This window comes from Aptenodytes patagonicus, chromosome 1, assembly GCF_965638725.1.
Source record: "Aptenodytes patagonicus chromosome 1, bAptPat1.pri.cur, whole genome shotgun sequence".
Classification (NCBI taxonomy): Eukaryota; Metazoa; Chordata; class Aves; order Sphenisciformes; family Spheniscidae; genus Aptenodytes; species Aptenodytes patagonicus.
The window spans coordinates 208,614,992-208,641,790 of NC_134949.1; the positions used below are offsets into that span (position 1 = coordinate 208,614,992).

Here is a 26,799-nt window from a genome sequence, read left to right on the forward strand (position 1 = left end):
ACTCAAAGGGTTATGATTAGTGGCATGAAGTCCAGCTGGAGGCCAACTGGTGTACCCCAGGGATTGATACTGGGGCAAGCATTGCTTAACATCTTCATTAATGACCTAGATAATGGGACAGAGTGCACCCTTAGCAAGTTTGCAGAGGATGCATAACTGGGAGGAGTACACTAGATGGGTGTACTGCCATTCAGAGGGACCCTGGCAGGGTAGAGAAATGGGCCAACAGGTACCTCAGCAAGTTCAACAGAGGGAAATGCCAATCCTGCACCTAGGGAGGACTAACACCAGGCATCACTACAGGCTGGGGGCCAACCAACTGGAAAGCAACTCTGAAGAGGACCACCTTGGGGTTCTGGTGAACACCAAGCCGACCATAAGCCAGCAATGTGCATTTGCAGTACAGAAGGCCAACAGCCTCCTGGGCTGCATTAGGAAAAGTGTTGCCAGCAGGTCAAGTGAGGTGACCCTTCCCCTCTGGTCAGCCTTGGTGAGACACATCTGGAGTGCTGGGTTCAGTTCTGGGCTCTTCAGTATAAAACAGACATGGACAATACTGGAGAGAGTCCAGTGAAGGACAACAAAGTTAATCAAGGGACTGGAGCATCTGTCATACGAGGAGAGGCCGAGAGAGCTGGGACTGGACAAGAGAGGGCTCAGGGGGATCCTACCCATATGTATAAATACCTGATGGGAGGGAATAAAGAGGACAGAAACTACCTTCTCACTGGTGTCCAGGACAAGAGGCAATGGGCACAAACTGGAATACAATAAAAGTTGTTTAAACATCAAAAAGAAAACTTTCTTACAGTGGGGGCATTCAAACACTGGCCCAGAAAATATGTCAAGTCTCCACCCTTGGAGACATTCGAAACCAAACTTGACATGGCTTTGAATTGACACTGCTCTGTGCATGGGACTGGACTAGAAGATCTCCAGAGGTCCCTTCCAAACTGAATGATTCTGTGATTAAATTTGGTAGAAAACAAGTAAAGACCTGTTAATTCGATTATTGGATACAGAAAGACTGTTATATTAATAGATTTAAGCTGTTTTAAGGCCCTGTAGCATGCACAACATGCATTCGTATTTGGCTCATTTTGTGTAGGTGGTCAAGAAAGTAAATTGAGCATAGGAAGGCAGGTCTTAAATATTTATGCTAATAGCTGAATAAACATTAAGGAAAAGTGACTGATCTGGAGCTACTTCTGGAATGCGTTCAGTGCAGTTTGTGGGAGAAGTTGAACCTAAGTCCACCCACCAAGTCTGAGCTATGCTAACTAGCTAATGCTTACACAACTGTTTTGGATTTAAGTGAAATACAATCCAAACCCATTTTAGAAGTCTCTGGATAACTTCTTGGTTGAGTACCAGAATAGTGTTTGTTCAACTGGACATACTTCCTTTACAGCTCAAGTTGAACAAAAAGATTAGGAATGACACAAGGTAGAAAGAACTCACAGGAATACCCCATTTACAAATAAGTAATATCCTTGCTTTATGGGCTAACATATCTACTTAAATAAACAAAAACTATCATATTGGCATAAATAAGAGCTGTATTTAAATTTCACTTTAAAAAGCCTCATTTAAAGGTAATTGACTTGATTAGGAGCTAAAAAACCTGGGCCTTTAGCCCAGAAATGTCTTGCACGAACTTTTATTACTAAGCTAATGAAAACCACATCAAGTCATCAGAAGACTAAAACTGACCTTCGAAACCATGGTGCTAGTAATCAGATAATCCTTATGAGTTACACAATTAATTAATAATCAGTTTGTCATTTAATCATTTATATAGCCATAAAACCCCATTTCTCAGCATGTCTCTCTCTGCCATTTCATTCTCTCTCTAATCACCAATGAAGCATGAACCTCTGCCTCCCCACAGACAAGTTTCTTGCTGTGCACCTAGATGACGGGTCAGGATGGGTGAATGCTGTAGGTAAATGTGTTACCTGTGGGCATGTAAGTGAAAGTCTAAAGCATAGCAATCTCAGGAATAAATGGCAATAAAACCTAACTCCAAATCTGATAACCAAGACCAATTTTACAGACAGGTCAGTTATCATAGAATAGCCTACCAAGGAGAAGTATCCCTTAAGCCACTTAATTCTAAATCACTATTTTATAATCTTAAGGAATCTAACATTTGCTTTAACCTCCTGTATGTAACCGGATACAGCAATTGCCCACAGCAATGGTGCCTACAAAAAATTAATTAAGTATTAGACTGGCAGTGGGAATGAGAGATTTGATAGCTGCCTACAAAGGGAGACTGGCATTAACCTATGGTTGCTCTAACAGTGAGTACAAACCACTGAACTCTTACAGACCTATAGCCTGATTACAGGATTGGCATACTGTGTGGTCGACAAAGATGCTTGCGAGAGAACCTGCATACAGTTTTAGGCAATTATACGAACATCAGTGCTTGAATGGGACAAGGTCATTCTGTTTCCATTTAAATATAAAAGCAAAAGCTTCATGGTCACATACCTCATTGCAACATTGCTGCCATCAATAACTATTGGCCTCAGGTTGTCTCCGTGCTCTGTCACATCCTCCTGCAGTGGAGACTCTGACCTCTGAGACTCTATGGAAGACGCTTCACGCATTACACTAGTGTTAGCATTAGTTACAGTCTGATCAGTCTCAGTTTTATTCCCAAGTTTGACAAGTTCTCCCAAAATATCATTTATTAAAGCATCAGTACCAAGTTTATTTAGTACAAGTTGAACCTGCTCTTCAGAGTAACCCAACTTAAGTGCAAACTCCAGTTTGGTTTGATATTCTTTCACCACATCAGGGGGCTTTTTGACTTCTTTAGGTACTATCTGAGCCTCTTCTATCCTGAAGTCTTGCAAGATTTCATTTCTCTTTAGTATATGAGGCTCTAAGCAAGGAGATCGGCACAGCTGTCGGTGAGTCTTAGGCAATAAATGTGATTCTGATGCAGAATTATTCAGTCTCTCTGAATCATTATCGGAATTTGTGCTTTCTTCAGAGTCACAGCTGGAGCTTCCAAAAGTCTCTTCAGATGCCTCTTTGTCTACATCTTCTTTCCTAGAATTAACCTTATCCATCGTTGGCTTCTCCGCCATTGACCAAGGTACAATTGCATTTATTTGTGTGCCAGTGCTCCCCACATAAAGGTGGCCTAAGTCATGCCCCAGATGATCCTTCAAGCCCATGAAGCTGCTGCATGTACTTGACTCCACTTTGCTGTTTTTCCTGTATTCCTGAATATAAAGTGTTCCGTATTCCTAAAGAGAGAACAAAAACGTTGCAACTGGTTACACATATTACTTGTTTTGTATTTTCTTGCTGCTTCCTCAGAACTGCATTTATTCTCTCCCAGCAGAGAAATACAACTTTTTTTTTTTTAAACATGGAAAACTTTTTTTTGGGAAAAACTTTTCCTAAGGAACATCCATAGCTAAGTGGATAAACAACTGATCATCTGTTTTCTGAGTGTATCAAATGCTTTTACTGAAACACTTCTAGAAATGGGTTTATGAAAGAATAGGAAACCAAACACTGCAAGTTTACCCACTGTAATGCAGAGACGTAAGTCTTGTCACATTTTAAAGCAACTGAGATATTTCTTCTAGCTTAAGACAGTATTGTAACAATGAAAAAAAAATGCAGCTATAAAATACAAGTACTAGAAAAGCTTTTTAAACTAAATACCTTAAACTCTCTGTTGAATAGAAAGAAATTAGCATAGCACTAGATTATCTGGCTTATTAGGCAAATATAAGACATCATAACACATAAAATGAGTTAGTAACAGAAAACATGATTAAATAAAAACTTATTGGACCTAAAAGACACTATCAGTTCAACTGATTACACTCAAACTATTTCTGAATTCCCCTATAAAGTGATAATTAAGTCAAGAAAGACTAATTGCTCTCAACAGAGTGCTGCATTACTAACACATACAGCATTTAGAGACATGGATTGATCTAATGGCCAATAAAGCCAATGGAAGTCTTTACACTGATTGCAACAGACTATTCATCAAGCCAACAAGGCAACAAAATTAAAAGTTGATTTCAACTCTCAGACTAGACTTGTGCAAGCCTTTTGCTGAATCAAAACTAAATATAAAGATAGAAGTCACGTAGGAAGAACGGAAGACGACAAGTGGCAGTTTTCTGGACTTCATACACTTATCACATCAATTTTTCTGGAGGAATTTTGCATAACGGTAGTTATACAGAAGTTAGCTACCCATTTCATCCTAAGGATTACTTCCACAATCTACATTTAAAGGCAGATTGCTGCCTCTTTCCCTTATTTTGTTCTTTTAAACAGGAATCTTTGCTAACTGCTTCAATAAAGAAATTAAAAGATAAATTATTTTTCATAGAGAAAAATGGACCATATGGACCAATTGTACTGCAAGGTTACAATGAAAAAGAAGAACTTACATTAAGGGAAGACTATGAAACAAAGAGTTCTTTCACACTTTCATCTTGCAAGGCAGAATATAAAAGCAAGATATAGAGGCAAAGGACTTCGCTTGAACTTGACAGATACATTAGAGACACAAATTTCACCAAGGAGGATATACTGAGAAAAAACATTACGTCAAACAGAATCTCTTGATCTATACTAATACAAATTACAGGTGTGTCTCATGAACAGCCAAAATCTCTGTCAGCAAATACATTAACTCTCCCATCCCCTTACAGGTTAGCATTTAAGAATGACCCAGTATTTTTAAAATATGGTGTACTTTCCTCTTCTTGGGATAAAGATCTGAGACTGCACACAAGAGAAATTCATCCAGGCTTTAGACTAGAGAGAATCAAGCAAAAAATCCAATCCATGGTTCAGTAAAAGCAGTCTCTACAGGCACTGAGTGCCAAGACATCTTGGCACTCTACTGTGGTGGAGCTTTTTGGTTATGGGGCACAAAAACTTACTTTACCTAAGCATTTCTAGTTAAAATAAATAAATAAATCTATCATCAGTGTTTTCACCTCCAACACCTTCATCCAGGAAAGACTGATAGGAAAGAAAATACTCTAAAGTTCTATTTAGATCTGATCTTGTTAGAAGGCAGTAGGGCTGTAATACTCTCAAACAGCGTACCAAGGAATATTTCTCTTCACTCGAAGCTTTAGGATTTCAAGCAACACCACAGATTAAACACAATGAGAATTTAGGAAATGAACCTTTTCACACAGTGATTTATTAACTAACGTAATGCACTTGATGGCACAGTGCTAGTAACAAATCACAACAACATCCCAATAAAAGGATACAGTTAAAAAACCCAACACTGTGGCCTTCACAGAACTGACACTCAAAAAAAAAAAAATTAAAAAAAATCCCAAACAAGAAACCCCTATTGGAAGCGAGGCTGCTTAGCAACCAGCCTTTAGTTGCTAGGATGCACTCCTTTAACATACCATCATGAATACTAGCACAGCGAAAGAATAATTTGGTATGAACAAAAGCCCATGAAAGAGAGCGGGACTTAAGTGCGTCTGGTTTCCCCTCGGAGAACAATGCAGCTGCCAAACCGATCTGGAAGCCCCGACATCATTGTTCCACCAACCCCACAATCTGCTCTGACTCGAGGAAGTCTAGTTAATGGGCAACACTTTTAAGCTGGACTGAAAAGTTGAGCTGGCTCATGTACTGCCACCGCAGAATACGGGGAGATAATAGGTCACTGCCTAAATCCGTGTACTGTGAAATGTCATTTTAGTATTGAACTAAAAGTAGAGGGAGGGGTTTTTTTGGAAGGGGGGAGGAGGAGGTTGCATATTAACAGCATTGAATAAACAAAGCTTGAAGTGCACAGATCAGAAAGAGGATTTTTTTTTTTTTAGTATTAGTTAAAATAATACTTAAGTCATTCTCCAATCGCTTCTTCCTTGAAGTTTAAGTGCTTTACAGCAACTGCAATCATAACACCCTCCAGTGGGATTCAAAGAAGTCACTAGCATACAAATGTGTCTGAAAATCAGGCATTATATGAAACATACTTTAGATGACTTGCACATCAACTGCATATGAAAAATGACCATAAACTGAGCTTTGTCCATTGTTGGGAGCGTATACATAATCAGCCTTGCATCTATCTGCTTTAAGTCTCCTGTCAATCTCCATCTTACTCCAATATATAATTGCTTCTTTTGCACAGAACTCTACTGTTTTTCAGAAACTATTTAAAGAATAAGAGAGTAATAAGAGCAGCAACTTTAAAATCTGCCACAGATAGTATATAGTCACCATACTATTGCTTTAAAAGGGTAGTTAAAATGATGTTTACACTGTAGATCCAAAGCTAAAGATTTCTGAAATAGTTTTGCATAAGCAGTACCCTATTCCTGGCATTTGGCCTAAACCCTACATGCAAACTGAATTTAATTTTCAATTTTTTACGATGTCTGTGAACTTTGTAAACCGTATTTGTGGTCAGCAGCATCTCTTAGAAATGCTAGACTTTGGAGCTCCCAACATGATGTCCTTATGAGATTCATTCATTAGAACCATGAAAATCAGATGTCACTGTTGAACACTGTTGGAATTGATTATTTTACCTTGATTTGGTTAGTGAAGAGCAATATGCTAGCCAGTCTATTTGAATGAATTTGTATTCCAAATAAACACTAGTGTACACTATATATAGGACAACGAAGCTCATGAAAACCAGAAAAGGTCACGTTTATCCAAGGAATAATATCAGATAAGAAGAATTCCTTGCACTCTTTATTTACAAGGAACTCTCATTACGCACATATTGTTTTAAAGTATGCTTACTGATACAATGCAATACAGCTAAGAAAAATATCTGCTATGAATTCTGACTCAACTGAGAGCCAAACAAACAAACAAAATCAGCAAAAAAATTCTTGTCAAGCAAGTTTTCAACTTTTGGTTATGCTCACCACAGCTGAGTAACAGAATTTGTGTTTATGAAAAAGTTAATAAAACGGGTAACTCTCAACGCAGACATACTTATGACAACGTAAGTTTTAAACTATAGCCTGTTTAAAACTACAGTATCTCACACTAGGTTTGCTGTTAAAGGCCTAAACTACTGTATTACTGAGTCAGACATTTATCAAGTATAAATGTAATACTCTGGATGAGCACTGTGCTACTACATTGTAGCACTGTATTATTTTCCCATTTCTTAAAAGTCACCGCTATTTTCCACTAACCATTAACAATAACCAGCTCATTAATTCACCTTCACACAAAGTATTTCTATTTCTCAGAGAGATGCAGGCAAGTAGATCACCTAATCTTTTAATATGTATTCAGAACATTTTCCACTTACAACTGAACATAGAAAAGTAGTTTAATGCAAATTTAGTTCACAGAGGAAAATAACAAGGAGTAAAATAGTGTCACGTGGCACAGCATAACAGAAATTGTGCATTCTCAAAGGACCGTCAAAAGTTTCTGAAGATACATTCTGCAGTGAAATAGTTCAGCATGTTTGCACACACACTTTTTCTAAGTCTTCTAAACATAAAAAGGAAAATATGGAAATCACAGGTTTTTGAAACACTGTCATTACTTGTCACAAACAGAAGTGCAGAGCTGATCAGAAAAGTAAAAAACTGAATGTATCAGTTATCGAAATGATAAAGATACTGCAACAATGCAAATAAAATAATGAATATGTAATAAATACCTACTGCTGTAGTTTCTATGTATTTAATTACCATTGTATTTCAGAGAGTGCTGTTGTCTGCATCATTCTATCCAACAAAGGAAGGATGTCCCACTGAACAGATTGGTTAATGCTCTGGGGCAACAGATGTCTACTGGAACTGCAGGAGACCAGCAACTGGTGGCCTGCCCATCTTCTGAAAACTTTCAATAGACTCATGCATATGTTCACACAATAGGGCATGTGGTAGAAATGCAAACCTCTTTTTAACCCTTTTATATGCTCTCTTTCCCTCCCAACTGATATATGAAGGTCTTTTTTTTGTTTTTTTCTTTACAGGATCCTTGGAACACAGGCTCATGGAGTATACAGTGTTTGTTCTTCAGCCTAACATCTGAACTCAAAACAGAAAAACAAAACAGATTAGAAAATTTATAAAAATAGCCAGGCTAGATCTGACACACTTAGGAATAGATTAGAAAGCACAAAACCTTTGACTGGAACATGTTCCCACCTAAGAGCATCCCAATGCTCTATCTCGCACTACAGTATCTTCAGATAGCCCACAATGGAGCTCTTCCTATTTTCACAAACACAGGAAATTTCACCCGTTGCATGGTATAATGGAAAAGGTAGTTTGATTTTTTTCTTTCTTAAAAGCTTTTTCTACCAGTCACAAATTAAAGTAAATAATAGCTTATTTGCAAAAAAGGGTAAATACCTATAACTTAAAGTTGAAACCTCCCCTTCCCCCCGGGGACTAGAGGAGAATTTGTTCTGTTGATGGCTACTGCCTACCATTTTCAAATTCTTGGAAATACACCATCACTGATGCTTTTGAAAGTTCCTTAATAGAATGCACCGAGTGAGATCATTGGTCTTTAATATACTTAATCTTCAGACGTAACTGCTTTTCTTTCCCTCTTTTTCCAAGAGACACCCAAAGCGTGCAGATCTCAGCTGACACACATGCTAGGTACGCTGTCCAAATGCAAACTGAAATGCTGAAACACCAGAAAGGTGAAACGTCCCATTTCTGCAGAGAGAAGCCCATATACTTACGTTCGCTGGAAAACACACAGACATTGGTTTCTTGTAGCTGTTCCAGAAGCAACTCCTTAACACGATTTCAGCTGCAGACTTCAGGCAAGCAAGCAGAACAATGAATGGACGAACAGATGGACCCGCGATGTCTTTGCTTAACCTATTACTGAGCGGACGCGGAGCCAATCACGACCCGCAGAGCTCACAATTAGTTGGCCGGGCAGATGCAAGGCAACCTCCCCACCCTGCATCAGGTTCGGAGGTTTCTAAGATAAGCAAGTTGATGTCATTCTCAGGGTCTGCCCGGGGCAGCATGTGTATTAACGAGGGGTGTGCAGCAACAATAGGCCATACAAAAGAGACTAGCAGGCAGCTGCTGTATGAGAGCCAGAGTCATTAGGGAGCAGGCTGCCAACAAGAAACACCTGGCTTGGGCAGACTTCAGCTTCTCCTCATTGTTTCTAATTCATGAAACAAAGAAAGGAATTATTTTTAAGTAGTAAAAGTTGTGAGTTCCTATTAAAATACATCAGTCTTAAGGAATATAATCCCTTCTGTTATGGAAACAAAAAGTTCTTTGTAAGGAAAAATATTAAAGAGAAATAAATCTATCAGTGGCTATTGTAGTCCCTTTTTCTTGTTAGCAAAATTAATCATATTGGTATAAAGTGCAAGGAGGTATGAAAGGAGCCCACACTAAACACTGAAATGTATTCAGAAACTGCTTTCTGAATTTCTTGACACTTTTGTACATCAGCCAATAAATGTAATAAACTTGAATTTACACACAACTCTAACAAAAGTACTTGTGGGTAATTTCAATGCAAGGTGAAACCGATTAAACTAAACCCATGTAATATTAATATGTGGAATAATGGATATTTTTAAGCAGTGGCATTGAAACATTAGGGCATTCGATAGAAAGGAACTATGAACCACTCTTTTGTTCTGGAGTCACTCATATTTGTTTGCAACAGAACGTCTTTTCCTTTTATTTCACAGATCTGTTCTAGATGCCAAGATCTTCCTGTCTCTTTGCAATGATGAAATATTTGAACAAAAGTCAGGAGCTAGGCCATAGCCAGCTTTTTGTTGTTTTTATTTTTATTGAAGCAAGCCACATGGAAACACAAACTCCAGTCCACACCTCCCCTCCCCTCACTGCCCAACATTTCCAATACCACCAAGCCCTGCAACACACACATTTAGCGATATAACAGCAGCAAGGTTTGATGCTTGATAAAAAAAAGTGAAGCAACGTGGACTTTCAAATAAAAAGTTGCCACTGCTGGTAACTTCAGTGAAGATAGCTCAGCAGAGAGAAGGAGGGGATTCTACGTTTGCCAATGTTCATCTGAATGACTACTAGAAAAGCGTATTTACTGAACTTCAGCATCATTACATGACTAAAAGCAATACTGAGAACCACAGAGGCAGCTGTCCTCTGCTTGGGAGGACAGGTGATCTGCTGGGAAACATCTACTGTGATTTAAAAGAAAAGAATGAGAATAGGTTTGTTAGAACTGTTTTGAGTAATTTCCTAAGCTTTATGTGGATATTAAAGCGATTCAACATAGTAAATGAAATCACACACCATTATGCTATTACACTGATCCATTTATCATGTGCCCAGATATTAAACTGCAAAGCAGAAACCCCAACTGTAGTTTCTCTGCACTGTCCATTAAACACTCCTAACAACTACTAACACCACTATTTCAGAGCTTTTAAGTCAGAGGCAGGAGGAGAATCCTCACTAATTTCTGCCACTGTGAACACAAAGAGTGAGAGAAAGCTACCCACTAGCACAGTGGGACGCCTGATCTCCAGCACTGGATTAAGCCTCTTTGCAAACAGCGTATAAAAGCAGTGATCTGAAAAAGCTAATCAGTCCCTGCTGTGGTATTTAGACTACCTCAGTTGCTGGTATTGGATAATGTTAAGCATATTAAAACTTCTGTAGGCAAAATAGGAAGCCAGTCCAGTTCACCTATGTCCAAGAACTGCCCTTAAATGCAAGCAGGATCACTTGGCTAGTCATTAGTTGAGTATCTCCCTGATTAGAGCCAGGCACTTCTTTTGCAATACCAGAAATGCTTGTTTTGCTGAGGACACGTATGATACCCTTTATGTACATCTGTAACAAATTGAGAACTCCATAGCACAGAATTGGTGTACTTAGGGCTCTACAAGCACAACTAGGTCAAGTGTATAATCTGGCTTAAAAATCTGCCTTAAGAATAAGGTTGTAAGAAGTTTACTTGTGACAACCTGCCCCCTCAATGTCTTCTACAGTAACAACAAGAATACCCTGCCCCCCCCCCCCAAAAAAAAAAAACCAAACCAAACCCCAAACCCTCTCCATATTCCAAGTGCATGTCTTCAGGGAACCAGGTCTAAACTTGAGTTGCAGATTAATGTTCATGCTAATGCCATGCTGCAGCACTGACTATGACCAAAGTCAGAACAGACACAATCTGAAGACTTATGTTATATTGTTTAATTTACAGAAAATATTCTAGCAAGCTGTAGTTGCATGAATTAAGAAGACATTTTCTAATTCTACCTTGTGCACAATGTTAGTTACTCAAACCACCTGCCTGTTCTGGAAGCATCTTCTCAGCTCTTCCCTAAAAGAAGCTGGGCTGCTCAAGGTTCACAAGGTATCAGATTGTCCTGTTAAATCATGCTTCTGATGACAGAAAAGCATTCGTATTAAGGTTTAACCAGTACATGAGGCTTCCTTCTGGGAATGATGAGCTCAACAAAGAAACCTTAGTAAGAGACACTGTGGTTCTCCCATCACATCTGTGAGAGGCTATGTAACACCATCACAGCAAATGGACAAAGCAAGTTCTACTTCTTGTGCTAAACTCTCCAAATCCAACAACCTGACTAGTTCAGCAATCTCCTATTACCATATCTAAAATACAAAGAGTCAGTAAGTTAAATCCAGTCACCAAAATACAGCAAATGTAACAGCTCTTCAGATTTCTGGTCTTGCAAGATCAGTAAGCTATAAACACCTATTTTTGTGGCTCCTAGAGATCAGACATTGTGTACACTGCTCGTCAGGTCCCTAATGACACTTGATTAAACAGCAGGCCAGCACAAAATCCTGAATTGGCTGGAGGTGATGGGCTCAGGGACTCCATGGTGGAAGGAGATTTCCAAACAGCACACGGCAAGGTGATGGGATGCTGCAGAGAGACATGGACCAGGGTGAACCTCTCAGCTGGGCGAGGGGTGGGAAGGAGAGCACCCTCTCCCCTCCGCTGCCCAGTTTGGTATGAAAAGCATGCATGGCAAGATCAGAAAGACCAAAGGAGGGAGAGCTGGAGCAGGTGGGAAATTCAGATAGCGTAGGCTGAAGATATTAGGAAAGCACCACTATAAGGGGAAAAAACCCACCCTAAAAAAAAAGCTGCTAGTTCCAGCCAACTCTTGTTGTTTCAAACACATTGAAAACAAAGCCTTATTTAAAAAGAAATTATTTTACGCACGCATACAAAATGGTCATTCTGTAACTCAAGTGGTATTATTGCAGCGATTAGAAAGAGAACTTGTCCCATTAAAGTATTTCATTATCTTTTATTGTAGAACTTTATGCTAAGCCTCCAGTAATAAATGACGCGTTTGCAAGAATACACTGCACAAGTTAAATCAATCACATACCATTGCATGTATGAAATAGAAATGAAGGTTTTATGCTACAGACAAAACTCACTGCTGTGCCACTGCAAAATATCCTACATTTACTGTTGGACTTGGGAGCTGCAAGGGAGATGCTTATCTTTAAAATCATGAGGTGGCAATGCAACAGAAATTCTTTTCCAGTTAGTATGTTATGAGATGCAAACTATCTTAAGTAGAATACTTTGAAAGAAGTTTACTTAGTTTTGAGGAATAGTAAGTGGTGCTCTAGACTATATCTACACAGAGTCATGAAACCAAACAAAAAACCACCACCACTCTATAGCCATACAGAGGAGTGAATTAAATGACCAGTAAGAAGTGCCTAGAATTCAGAAAAACAACTGATATTATGATAAAGATGAGTAATGCCTTGCCTAGAGAATAACTAGCCTTTAAAAAAAAATATTTCAAACAGATGAACTGCATTTTCAAATGCAGTGTAATTCCTCTGTAGAAAAATATGCACTTTCAAATGCATTAGAACAAAGCGGCAAAGAGTTCTTTCACTCTTTGAAAGAAGACTCAGCTGTCTGTAGTTATCCTTAAAATTTAAAAAAAAAGAGATGCATTTTCCAGCAGGCCATCATCTTAAATAAGGTTAGTCTACAGTTTCTAGTATAATCCCGTTAGATCATCAGTATTGACTACATACAAGACTTGAGCAAACCATAGCAACATTTATTATGACATCCCCTAATACGTTTTGAAGAGGAGAGGAAAACCCTAAGTTTTATAATAAGTAGTGATTACTTTTTTGCTAACCACAGGTATAAACAGATCCAGTCTTTCCTTGTCTGTCGGTAGACAAAGGCTGTTCGTCATGAGATGACAAGGTGCCCATCTGCAGCTGCACCTAACTGCACAGTTTGCCTACATTAGGAGCCCAACAGGCTTGAGCCATATCAGCCGACCATGCAGAAAGCATAAAGCAGCATTCTGCAACAGTAAAACCACTGGCATCACCCGTCAGTACCACACTGAGAAGTAGCTCCTGAAATGAGGTATGTTTTCTAAAGCAAAGACTTTCATTTTGAAAGTGAATAGTTTTGATCATGTGACAAAATAAAAACCCACTATGTTTACCTAAGAGGATAATGAAAAAGTAGGTGCCTCAGCACTGTAACTTCGGATATCCATCGTAGGCATGGATCAGAGAATCATAGAATAGTTTGGGTTGGAAGGGACCTCTAAAGGTCATCTAGTCCAACCCCCCTGCCGTGGGCAGGGACATCTTCAACTAGATCAGGTTGCTCAGAGCCCCCTCCAACCTGACCTGGAATGTTGCCAGGGATGGGGCATCCACCGCCTCTCTGGGCAACCTGTGCCAGTGTTTCACCACCCTCAGCGTCAAAAATTTCTTCCTTATATCTAGTCTAAATCTACCCCCCTTTAGTTTAAAGACATTCCCCCTTGTCCTGTCACAACAGGCCCTGCTAAAAAGTTTGCCACCATCTTTTTTATAAGCCCCCTTTAAGTACTGATAGGCTGCAATAAGGTCTCCCTGAAGCCTTCTCTTCATGGTGTCGACTGCACCACTCAGCTTGGTGTCATCTGCAAACTTACTGAGGGTGCACTCAATCCCACTGTCTATGTCATTGATGAAGATATTAAACAGTACCGGTCCCAATACGGACCCCTGCGGGATGCCACTCGTCACCAATCTCCATCTGGACATTGAGCTGTTGATCACTACCCTCTGGATGCGACCATCTAACCAATTCCTCACCCACCGGACAGTCCACCCATCAAATCCATACCTCTCCAGTTTAGAGAGAAGGATGTTGTGGGGGACCGTGTCAAAGGCCTTACAGACGTCCAGATAGACGACATCTGTAGCCCTTCCCGTGTCCACTGATGTAGTCACTCCATCACGGAAGGCCACTAGGTTGGTCAGGCAGGACTTGCCCTTGGTGAAGCCATGCTGGCTGTCTCGAATCACCTCCCTGTCCTCCATGTGCCTTAGCATAGCTTCCAGGAGGATCTGTTCCATGATCTTCCCAGGCACAGAGGTGAGACTGACTGGCCTGTAGTTCCCCGGGTCTTCCTTTTTTCCCTTTTGAAAAATGGGAGTTATGTTTCCCCTTTTCCAGGCAGTGGGAACTTCACCGGACTGCCACGACGTCTCAAATATGATGGATAGTGGCTTAGCAACTTCATCTGCCAGTTCCTTCAGGACCCGCAGATGGATCTCATCGGGTCCCATGGACTTGTGCACCTTCAGGTGCCTTAGATGGTCTCGAACCTGATCTTCTCCCACAGTGGGCGGCTCTTCATTCTCCCAGTCCCCGCCTTTGCCTTCTGCGGCTTGGGCAGTGAGGCTCGAGCACTGGCCGGTGAAGACCGAGGCAAAAAAGTAATTGAGTACCTCTGCCTTCTCCGTGTCCCAGGTAACCAGGTCTCCCGTTTCGTTCCGGAGCAGGCCCACATTTTCCCTCGTCTTCCTTTCATCCCCGACGTACCTATAGAATCTTTTCTTGTTGCCCTTGATGTCCCTGGCCAGATTTAATTCTATCAGCTTTCTATAGCTTTCCTAACCTGATCCCTGGCTGCTTGAACAATTTCTCTGTATTCCTCCCAGGCTACCTGTCCTTGCTTCCACCCTCTGCAGGCTTCCTTTCTGTGTTTGAGTTTGTCCAGGAGCTCCTTGTTCAGCCATGCAGGCCTCCTGACTTCCTCTTTGTTGGGATGCATCGCTCCTGAGCTTGAAGGAGGTGATCCTTGAATATTACCCAGCTTTCTTGGGGCCCTCTTCCCTCCAGGGCTTTGTCCCATGGCACTCTACCAAGCAGATCCCTGAGGAGGCCAAAGTCTGCTCTCCTGAAGTCCAGGGTAGTGAGCTTGCTGTGTGCCCTCCTCGGTGCCCTCAGCATCTTGAACTCCACCATTTCATGGTCGCTGCAGGCCAGGCTGCCCTTGAGCTTCACATTCCCCACCAGCCCCTCCTTGCTAGTGAGAACAAGGTCCAGCATAGCACCTCTCCTCGTTGGCTCCTCTACCACTTGGAGAAGGAAGTTATCATTGATGCATTCCAGGAACCTCCCAGATTGTTTATGCCCTGCCGTGTTGTCCCTCCAACAGATATTGGGCTGGCTGAAGTCCCCCATGAGGACCAGGGCTTGTGAGTGTGAGGCTGCTCCTATCTGTCTACAGAGGGCCTCATCAACTCAGTCTTCCTGGTCAGGTGGCCTATAGCAGACCCCCACCGTAATGTCACCTGTCCCTGCCCTCCCTTTAATTCTGACCCATAAGCTCTCGGTCAGCTCCTCATCCATCCCCAGGCAGAGCTCCATGCACTCCAGCTGGTCATTGCAATAGAGGGCGACACCCCCTCCTCGTCTCCCCTGCCTGTCCTTCCTAAAGAGCCTGTATCCCTCCATCCCAACACTCCAGTCATAGGAGCCATCCCACCATGTCTCCGTGATGCCAGTAAGGTCGTAGCCCTGCAGGCGTGCGCACGTCTCTAACTCCTCTTGTTTATTCCCCATGCTACGTGTGTTTGCATAGAAGCATTTAAGCTGGGCCCCCGATGAAGCTGTCTTACTGGCTGGAGTTCCTTTGTGCTGCTCTTCAGGCGCTCTCCTGCTGACCTGTGATCCTTCTCCAGCCTCTGGGCATCTATTGCTGGCCCTGGCATCAAGCTGGTAGGAGTGGGATGGATTGAGGTTCCCCTCCCCCGGCATCTCTAGTTTAAAGCCCTCTTCACCAGCCTGGCAAGCCTATGACTGAAGATGCTTTTCCCCTTCTCTGACAGATGGACCCCGTCAGCCCCCAGTAGACCAGGTTTCTCAAAGCGAGTCCCATGCTCTAAGTAGCCAAACCCCTGGCTGTGGCACCAGTCCCGTAACCATTTGTTGACTCGCCAGATTCAACTGCCCCTTTCAAACCCCTTCCCTTTCACTGGCAGGATTGATGAACAAACTACCTGTGCTCCCGAGTCCCTTACCGCCGCTCCCAGGGCTCTGTAGTCCTTCTTGATAGTCCTCAGACTGCTCCTGGCTGGGTCACTGGTGCCCACGTGAAACAGCAGCAGCGGATAATAGTCAGTAGTCTGTATGAGGCTTGGTAGCCTCTCGGTGACATCCCTGATGCGAGCCCCCGGTAAGCAGCACACCTCTAGAGTGCGTCTGGTCGGCAAATGGGTGCCTCTGTACCTCTCAGAAGAGAGTCGCCTACTACTATCACACGACACCTTTTCTTAGTTGCGCTGGTTGTTATACGGGGGGCAGATGGGGCTGCATTACTCAGCTCCATCACTTCTCCTGGTGTGACAGGACTTTCCTCTTCAGCCTGCAGAGCGGTGAAGCGGTTCTGCAAGGGCACCTCAGGCTTTGGGGGAAGTCTCTTCCTCCTGCTGGTCCTTGCCTTTGCAACCATCCATTCTTCTGCATTATTGGCCCCCCCGCTCCCTTCTGTGTGTGCCGGTGGGGGAGTTTTTGGCTGTTTGGCCATGGGCTGTGTGTCCGCTGCAGACTGCAGACTGGATCCCTAAGCAATGCTCCTTCCACAGTATCATAGAGTCATTGAGGTTGGAAGAGACCTCTGGAGGTCATCTGGTCTATACCACTGCTCAAGCAGGGAGACCTTGAGACAGTTGCCCAGGACCATGTCCAGACAGCATCTGAGTATCTCTAAGGATGGAGACTCCACAACCTCCCTGGGCAACCTGTGTCAGCGCTTGGTCACCCTCACAGTAAAAAAGTGCTTCCTGATGTTCAGAGGGAACCTCCTGTGTTTCAGTCTGTGCCCATTGCCTCTGGTCCTGTTCCTGGGCACCACTGAAAAGTGCCTAGCTCTGCCCTCTTTGCACCCTCCCTTCAGGTATTTATATACATTGATAAGATCCCCCTGAGCCTTCTCTTCTCCAGACTGAACAGTCCCAGCTCTCTCAGCCTTTGCTCATAGGAGAGATGCTCCAGTCCCTTAATCACCTTTGTGGCTCTTTGTTAGACTCACTCCAGCACGTCCATATCTTTCTTGTACTGGGGAGCTGTCCTGGTTTTGGCAGGGATAGAGTTAATTTTCTTCCTAGTAGCTGGTACAGTGTTTTGGATTTAGGATGAGAACAAAGTTGATAACACACCGATGTTTTAGTTATTGCTAGGTAATGCTTACGCTAGCCAAGGACTTTTTAGTTTTCCATGCTCTACCAGCTGAGAAGGCTGGAGGTGCACAAGAAGCTGGGAGGGGGCACAGCCAAACTGGCCAAAGGGACATTCCATACCATGTGACGTCACGCTCAGTACATAAACTGGGGAAAGCTGGCCGGGGGGGCCGCTGCTCGGGGACTGGCTGGGCATCGGTCAGCGGGTGGTGAGCTGTGCATCACTTGCTTTGTGTATTATTATTATTATTATCATATTATTATTATTATTATCATTTTATTTCAATTATTAAACTGTTTTTATCTCAACCCACGACTTTTTCTCACTTGTGCTCTTCCAATTCTCTCCCCCATCCCACCAGGTGGGGGGAAGTGAGCGAGCGGCTGCGTGGTGCTTAGTTGCCGACTGAGATTAAACCACGACAGAAGCCCAGCACTGGACACAGCACTCCAGGTGTGTCTCACCAGCGCTGAGCAGAGGGGAAGGATCTCCTCCCTCAACCTGCTGCACCACCCCTCCTAACGCAGCCCAGGACACTGCTGGCCATCTCTGCCACAAGGACACATCACAGGCTCAAGGATTTTCCCATCTTTAAGTGGATGCTCCAACTCAAGTGTGGTTAAAACCTGGCACAAACATACAAGTCACTATAACCATACCTGTGCAAGTACACCAGGGCATGCGCACACAGACGGCATGATCACAGAAGTCTTGTTTCCAAGGGCAGTAAGTCACGCGGACAGAAATTCTTGGGGTTTTTTGGGAATGGACACCCAAGAGCACTCCACCACATGTGTCAGGGAAATGTTTTCCTTCACTAGGCACATAAGCAATGTGACCATTTCTACAGTTTGGTGGGTTAAGGTTCAATTTTGCAACTATGCCTGTGTTCGTAGGGGTAGATCCCTTCACACCCTGCTCTGACACAGCCATGTTTAAGACCCACCCCATTCTGTGAGTCTTCTTTTAAGACCGAGGCCTCAGTTACCATTTCCTGTCTGAAAAAAATATCTTTTTCGTTTATTTAAAAATGCAAATATAAGGGAAAAATACAATAGCTGCCACTAGCACCGAGAGGTAGGTCTAATAGTCTTTTTAGCTTTCTTTAAAACTGCACTTAATACAATATCTTGTATTTTTTTTCTGCCCTTCTTGCGGATGCAAGAGCCTAAAACATTTTAAGTTATTAAGAAAATTACCCAAATTAAAAATCCTTAAAAGGGGGGGGGGGGGGGAAGTCATCTGCCACTGGTTTTCAAATTCCAGTCTACAGACACCAAAGGGTCTATCCTATTTTTACACACTTTGCCAAACAAACCCAAGAAAATCCAACCTGCAGTTCAGCTACTTTGATGCTGGGCCTTCCAGCTCTACCGGAAAGTTTTCAGGGGTTTGCAAGCCAGAAAACGTTAAAAATCCCTGCCATGCACTAAGATGGCTGTCAAGCAACTGCCCTCATCAACACCAGGGCAGCGCAGAACACGCTGCCGATTTCTGCAACAAATGGAGGAACAGTGTTCATTTTAAGATTATTGCTGGAGGGCACTCTGTTTAATTTCTTTCTTAATTTTATTATTTATGAATTGAAGCAGAGACACTGAGATACAAAGCATTCTAGAAAAAAAATAAAAGTTTCCAGTGATACATGTTAGATTAGATCTCTTCCCACTTCCAGAATGAGTCAATGCTGTCTGGATGCTTTCTGAGCACGAAAATTTGAACTGTCTAATTAACTTTCCCTGTGACAACACTGGGCAGCCAGACAATGCCTACAACTGTACAAAGTGTACGCCGTCATGCTTAGCAAAGTACTTTTATTCAAATTTGTTCTGTCAGAAGAAAATCCTCTAACAAAACTAACATGGTTATGTGAAAAAACAGTATTCTCTTCATTTAAATACAAATTTAAGAGACTTAGCTAGTCAACCTAACATCTTTTATCTGTGCCACAGACTACTATTAAGAGTTTGAAAGGCTCGTCAGAGGAAAATAGGCCTCTCAAACTGTCTAGAGACATGGCCAGGTTGTGTTTCAGGTCATGCTGCTGGCAACAGAGCTCCATAATCTCCAGGGTTCCTGGACGAAGTTCAAGGTGTTGGTTGGACTTTGCGTCGCTCTAAATGGCTTCACAGGGTTATGCTTATTTGAGAGACAATTCCTGTGCCTGTACCACACGGCTGCAGTTGTCATTTTGGACTGGAGCCTTCTGCGAGAGAGCTGCCAGCAGCGGATTTTCTGCAAGACTTTCAGCCTTGCCATTTACTCTCTACTGGGATGAAAGAGCCAGAGAATACGTAAAGGTCCATTTTTTCACCCGGATTTAGTAAGTCAAGAATCAGGGAAGACAGAGATGGTCGTGCGGTTTGTCGAGACACACTTAGTATATAATTATTTCTTACTTTCTGGGGAAGCTTTTAATAGACCTGACAAGTAGCAACAATAGCCAGATCTTGCATAAAGTGGGTTACTGTAGCTGCAAATCCAAGTTCAAAAACAAACAGAAAGAAAATAGCTACACAGAAGTCTATCTTACTACCTGTCATTTAGGTATGGCTTTTCTTCAGATTTACAGTATCTCTGAACTCAGGAGAGACCACCAGTCCCCACACTGAACTACGTACACCAAGCTTTGAAATCCTAGTATTTTATATGTTAATAAAACAGCTTGGTCACTTTTGTTTAATAACCTAATATATCAAAAAGAGACAAGCCATCTGTTAGTGATTTCACATAATTTTTGTAGGTCTTCAGAGTCTCAGAGTCATTCTGAGCTCAGAATTTTGCAACTTTTAAAGTAGAAATTAATATTGCAGACCAAATTTCCTTATGTTCAGTCTCCACTTTATGAATCTTTTTTCTTCCTTTTTTTTTTTTTTTTTTAAAGTTGGAAAGCCAACTAGATTTTAGTCCTGTAAATACCTACACAGATTCCTTCATTAAGGTTAATATTTCGATCCCCTTTTTGGCCCCCAGAGCTCACATTTTGCTTTCCAGAGTCCCACCTCATCATGAAGTTAGATCTGACAATGACAGATGCCAAAGGGGAAGACTTCATTCAGAACTGGTGATGCTATTAACATTTAGAATTAAGTAATTTAGTTTGGAAGGGATCTTCGGACGTCAGCTAGTCCAACAAACCCCCCCTCAATACAGGGTCAACTACAGTAGGTTGCTCAGTGCTTCTTCCAAGTCAACTTCTGAGTATCTCTAAGGCTAGAGATTCCACAACCTCTCCAGGCACCTGTCCCAGTGTTTAAGTATCCTCATGGTGACATTTTTCTTTATCTCTAGCCAGAATTTCTTCACTGTAACCTGCTACTGCTGTCTCATCCTTTTGCTGCATGCCTCCAAATAGAGTACTTTGTCTTCTCTATACCCTCGCATTATGCAGCTGAAGACAGCAATAAGATCCCCCTTAGTCTTCTCTTAGTAAGGCTGAACAAATTCAGCTCTCCCAGTCTCTTCTGTATGTGATGTACTTCAGCCCCCTAATCACCCTGGTAGCCATCCACTGGACTTGCTCCAGTAAGTCTGTGTCTCCTCCTGTCCTTCGGAGACCAAAACTGGACACAGTGCTACAAATGCAATCTCACCAGTGGCAAAAAGAGGCAAATGATCATTCCGTTTGATCTGCCGGCTACGCTCGTGCCAATACAGCTTATTTGGCCTTATTACCTATTTTTGCACCATCATCTTGCACTTACCAAGGGATGAGGCTTTACTTTCCACAAAAGCATTCCATGTCAGCAGCTGAACTAAACTCTATTTACAATGCCCACTGGAGGCATCTGTTTTCAGTCTGCCCGCTACAAACGTTTTCTCTCCAGAGCTCCCACAGGCATACCGATGAGTGTATCCAAGCTGCAGATGAACAATTCAAACTGCTCACGGAAGTATGTAGATCACAGCAAGAAAGATCAGCCTTAAGATGATGATGCTTGTTTTCACACTAATGAGTTTGCTTATCTGAGGTCTCTCTTGTGACAGCTGTATACATCAAAAGGTAACCAATTTGTAACATACTAATGCCCAAAATTTAGCAAGTGTCCTGTGTGAACTATAGACTGCTACCACAGCCTCACCAACTTTGGAGCTGCCAGTTTTATGAAACAAATCAGATGGAAGACCATCACCAAATACTGAACAAAACCTTATGGAGAGACCATGCGTAGTACCAACACAGTTAAACTTATCAAAGCCAAAGAGCAATTATTTTGAGTCTTGAAAAAGACTGGCTGCGTAATTCCACAATGCAAACCCATGTTAAATCTTTGTGAAGATCTGTAGTTTAATTTCTCCTAATTTATCAGGCAAGGGTGGTTTACCAAGTTTCACTTATAATGTAAGCAATGGTCAATTCGGAGAAGGTGGCAGAGAGCTCACAAGAAAAACGTCGCAACTTTGAATGAGTCTTGGTAATAAGGTCAAACTCCAGCTAGTGGGCACCACCTAAACACATTTATGAGCCACGCAGTCTTTTGCTGGAACCAGATGAAAGTCGCATCAATGTATGCATGATACCAGATGTTATTTTCTTCCACACAATGGCTACAATAAAAAGCTATTAACAGACAAGTGAATAAGTGGCTGGGGAAACAACAGCTGAAGCAGAAAACTGATTTTAATCTTTCAGCAGTAAGCATGGGCTGTAGCTCAGCAACAACTTCAAGAAACCCAGACTGTAATCCCAACAGTGACAGTTCCAGAAACACTAATGAGTCCAACTCACAGCTTGGCAAGAGTGGCAAAAGCCCAGTTGGCAGCCCAGCAAAAATGGCAGCAGCAATCCCAGAAGCAGCTGCTACAGAGACTCGTGAACCCAGGTGCAGAGCCCTGCGCACTTGTACATCATAGCCCTTCCCTAGCCAGAACAAACCATTTCCAGAGGTGTATCTGGCATTACAAATAGTATGTATTGGAATTATTGCTGAAGGAGAAATCATCTGAGGTTTTCAAATCAGCTGAATGTTTTAAAGTGGAAAGGCTGTAAGGGGGTGTTGCTACAAACTATGAGGCGCTCAGACCCTCCACTTAAAGTGGAGATCTTCATGAAAGTGTTGATGGTACTTTTTACAAGAGAAATGTCTCTCATCACGGATGAGGCCATGCATTGATGCTGGGAAGATTAGATAACTCAGTGATTCAAACATTAGCTTTACAGATGACGAAGGATTCGAGAGACCTGTCCAGAGTCAGGGCACCAACTATAATGGTGACTAGTAAAGCACAGAGAGGAGGATTTATAGATACCAGCTACTTACATTAACAGTTTGCAGAACAAAAGGACACTAGGAAAGTAGCTTCTGTTAAAGGAAATGCAATCTCTGCCAAACCACCAAATTTCATTAGTCCTAAGATAAAAGGTCTAAGTCACAGCACAATAGAAATTTTCAGCTCATCGCAAAACTTCAAAGTTTGATGGGACTGATTCATTCATTTTGCAACTTAACACATTACTTTTTACAGCTCATAGGGCAGGATGGCTCACACAAATGGTCACTTAGGACTTATCATGACAGTTTTTGTCAATTAGTAAAGGACTCAAGGATTTAAGACTCTTCCCAGCCTCTGAGCTTTACCTACTCGCAGCAAGCAGGCTGCTTTTCAGGTATTTGCAATAACCTGTGTCACATTTACTGCTGAACAACTCCAGCTTCACTAACTTCCCCAATCTCTGGCACTCCTCTGCAACTTTAACCACCTCCCAAGACATTCCTTTCATACCAAAAGAAATTACTGTATTTCTTCCATTGGGAGGATTATTAACGTCCATCAAACTGTCCTGCACTCCCAACCACGGAATGTCTTGCTTTGTCTCTCTCTTTTCTCTCCCCACTCTTTTCTCAAAATACCAACTTCCTATTAAGTAAAATCCCTCTTCTTGAACATAGCTTTAGTTTCCTCACTATCCACCCTCAAGAAAACTATAATTTTAACACAGCATACATTTTAAATACTTAGTATAATCTTGCAGAAGTCTTACGCAAAGGATGTATTTATCCTGAAAGAACTCAGAACCAAATCACTTTGGTCTAAAACAGAGGTATTGGGAGCTATATTTGTGAGCACATAGGAGCTTTCTACATTTAAAGGATGGCAGACCCTGGGATGGTCTAGCATTCTATTCTGTATCTGTCTACCCATATATACACACACACACACATACATGTACATATATATACATAAACAGACATCTCCCCTCCCAGGGAGGAGGATGACGTATGTCAAATTTCAAAAAGTGTTACACTGGTATCATAAATCAAGCAAATACAACCTTAAAATGGCCAGGCAGTCAGGAGAAGTAGTCTGGAGCATGCTGTGAGGTGAGCCTGGAAGAACGATGAATCTCGCAGTTGTAGAGGGTGAGCTTCGTTACTCCCCAGGGCAAACTTTGAAAAGGTCTTGTCCAGACCTTTCCAGTTGGGACAGCAGAAGTACAAGTCTTAAAATTAAAGTACTCTTTCAAAACATTCTCATTCTGTAGCTATGATTCAAGAATGAATGGAGCTTGAGTTTACCAAAAAGCTAAAATAATTCCTTAGCTGGGGAATACAATATCCTTGCAGAATGGGAAAGTCAGTGTCAAGAGTCAAGCCCAGCACTTCATACCTGGATTTTTGGTAGTGCAAGCTCAGCCTTTTACACAAGAAATGTGATCTTAACCTGAAATAATCAATCCTGATAAGTAAAAGAGAAATCCCTAGTTCATCTAAGCAGAAAGCCCCAAGCTTATGAAAACATTCCTCAATTTCTGCTCATCACTAAACAACATGGTAAGGAACATGTTTTTTGACAGAGCCTCAAGCTGTTACACAAAAACATTTAAAGATGCAGAGCTTTACAGTGAAAAATATCCGCACAGTATTTTTGTTCTGTAACTCAGGAGAGCTGCCTATTCCACAAGACACGCAGAGGAAAAAAGAGAGAGAGAAAAAAAATAATAATTAAGGGAAAAAAAACACAGAAGGGGGGGGGGAGAGAGATAGGGGGAGAGAAATGCCTCATAACTCTACCAGGAAGGCAGTTATGAGCAGATTACAATTGATTTTCTATCTATGTGCTAACTGGAAATGACCACAGTTTGAGACCAGGAGGTAAGAAAGACGACTCTGCTTCTTGTTACACTGTCTCACCTCTGCTTTTGTTATATTCTACCTCTAACATACAATTTAGTAACTAAAATGAGGTAAGTGTCAGTTCTTTCAAGCATAAAAATACGGGCTTGTTCAATTAACGGGTTTCTTGCTTCAAACATATGGTAGAAGTAGCACATTTATTGCAAATATTTAGCAAGCTTGAAGGCAGGAGGCATTTTAAACATAACTACACATAATAAGAAATATAAAGCATCACTATACAATAACTTCAGTCCGAGGACAGAAACATTTCAGTCTCTTCGCAGAAACAACTCACTGCAGTCTTCGTACAACATCTGTTTCTTACAGTACCTCAGATATAGTTTCCAGTACCACAAGACAAAAAAACGAAGTGTAACCACCTTAATCACTAATAAGGCCGCTGGCTAGCTGCCATGGCAACAAACACTACGGAAATGAGTGAATGATGAAATCTCTCTTGAATAACTTAAAAAACCCCTTATCCATGACTTCCTAGCTACATGTGGGACACTGCTTCACTAAACAGCAAAAGCAGCAGAATAATATTTACAGAACAGGAAAAATAGGAGTTTTACACCATAACCTTACACATCACACATTTTCTAACCTTCTACTTAGTTACTATAACCCCCTCCCCCCCCATTCTTACTACTGTCACTCTCTTTCAAGCACTTCAGTTTTTAAGAATTATTTAAAATACAGACTATGAAGAGATCCATAATTGGAAGGTGAGGCTAGAAAAATTCAGATTAGGATCTGTTTCAATCAAAAAATAAAGTGCAACCAGTAAAAAAACTACACAGACTTTAAGTGTTCAAGGGCAGATTTTTTTTTTTTTTTAAATTACTGGTTCAAGCCAGAAGTTATGGATTTGATGCAGGAATTACCAAACAAGATTTTATGACTTCTGTAATGAAAGAAGTCAAACTAAACCACACATCTAATTTCTACCGAACACAAAGTTGCTTAACCATAGCGATTTCTGAGTACAACAAAAACTGACCTGAGCCAAGCAAGTTCCTCGTTTCGCTTCACGCTCACTTTGAATTGTCTTTTTCCAGCTCACTTAAAGAGTATTTTCAACTGCACTTAGGATGTATAAGATCTCACAGAAGAAAATCTCATAAGGTTTTTGACTTACCTATGTAAAATTGAACAGTAAATAGGTTTCATCAAATATTGAACTGAATCTCCAATCTTTTCAAGTCTCATTCGACTGCAAGGCTAGTTTTCTTAAAAAAAATAAACAGCTCTGGGACACCAATAATGTTTTTAAAGGTTGGTACAACCCAGAGAAGCAGGCAGTGAAATCACTCCAGCGGACTGTTGCTCAGCTCAGCAGTCAGCCTGAAATGCACAATCTACACAGATGAGTCAAGTCTGGATAATCCCTTCATGCTCTGTCAGGTTGAGAGTATGGGGTTTGTTTTTAGATTGCTTACCTTCAATAAACTCCACTTCTCTTTGCATTTACATTATAAGACGATGTTTTTTAAAGCATGTTTTGATTTGCAGATGCCTAAAAATATTGTTAGTGGAACTCTGTCTATCAGGACCTCATAAATAATAACTGCCTTTTTAAAAGGATCACAAACGGTAATGGTAATTATAGGACCACTGAGTGACTGCTGCCCTATGGAAGTCTAGTGTAGTAATAAAGGTATAATAACTATGCTGGACTAAAACCATAAACACGGCAAGGTTTGTGGAGAGATGACATACCTTGAATTGGTTCAACTACCTCCATTAGGAAAAAAAAAAAAAAGTTGTTGAATTCTCAAGACTAATTGGTCTAATTAATGAAAAAAGAAGGGGGAAGGGGGAGAGAGAAAACACAAAAACCTTTCCCTATTTCCCTAAAATAGCTGCAAATGTGTTTTATACTGACATAACAAATTCTCTTTAAAACGACAACATGCTCAAATTTTGATCCATTCACTACAGTACACTCTGTTGAAGTGTAATCTCACCCTGGAGCATGACCAGATAGAAAATTTAGTTCATTAAGATTTATCTAATACAGTACTGGAAGAAGTGTTATCGTGAACTCACTGGCTTGCTATATGGGCAAATGCTAAGTAGTAAGGAGATGGTGGAAGAGGAAATACCCTGCCACTTTGAAAACCCAGACATACTTGAATGGTTTATTTTCTTTCCAGATCAAAAGACTACGCTACTGCTATCTTAAGTA

The 26,799-nt window shown here is 41.5% G+C and overlaps 1 protein-coding gene across 1 annotated transcript in view; it reads right to left on the bottom strand.

The window, feature by feature from the left end:
- The window catches only part of ZC3H12C (zinc finger CCCH-type containing 12C), a 48,931-nt gene that overhangs the window by 21,343 nt on the left and 789 nt on the right, over window positions 1-26,799 (bottom strand). Inside the window, exon 2 of the mRNA XM_076328169.1 lies at window positions 2,500-3,266. Within this exon, the coding sequence (XP_076184284.1) occupies window positions 2,500-3,194 (695 nt within the window). The 5' untranslated portion in view covers window positions 3,195-3,266. The remainder of the gene's footprint in view (window positions 1-2,499; window positions 3,267-26,799) is intronic.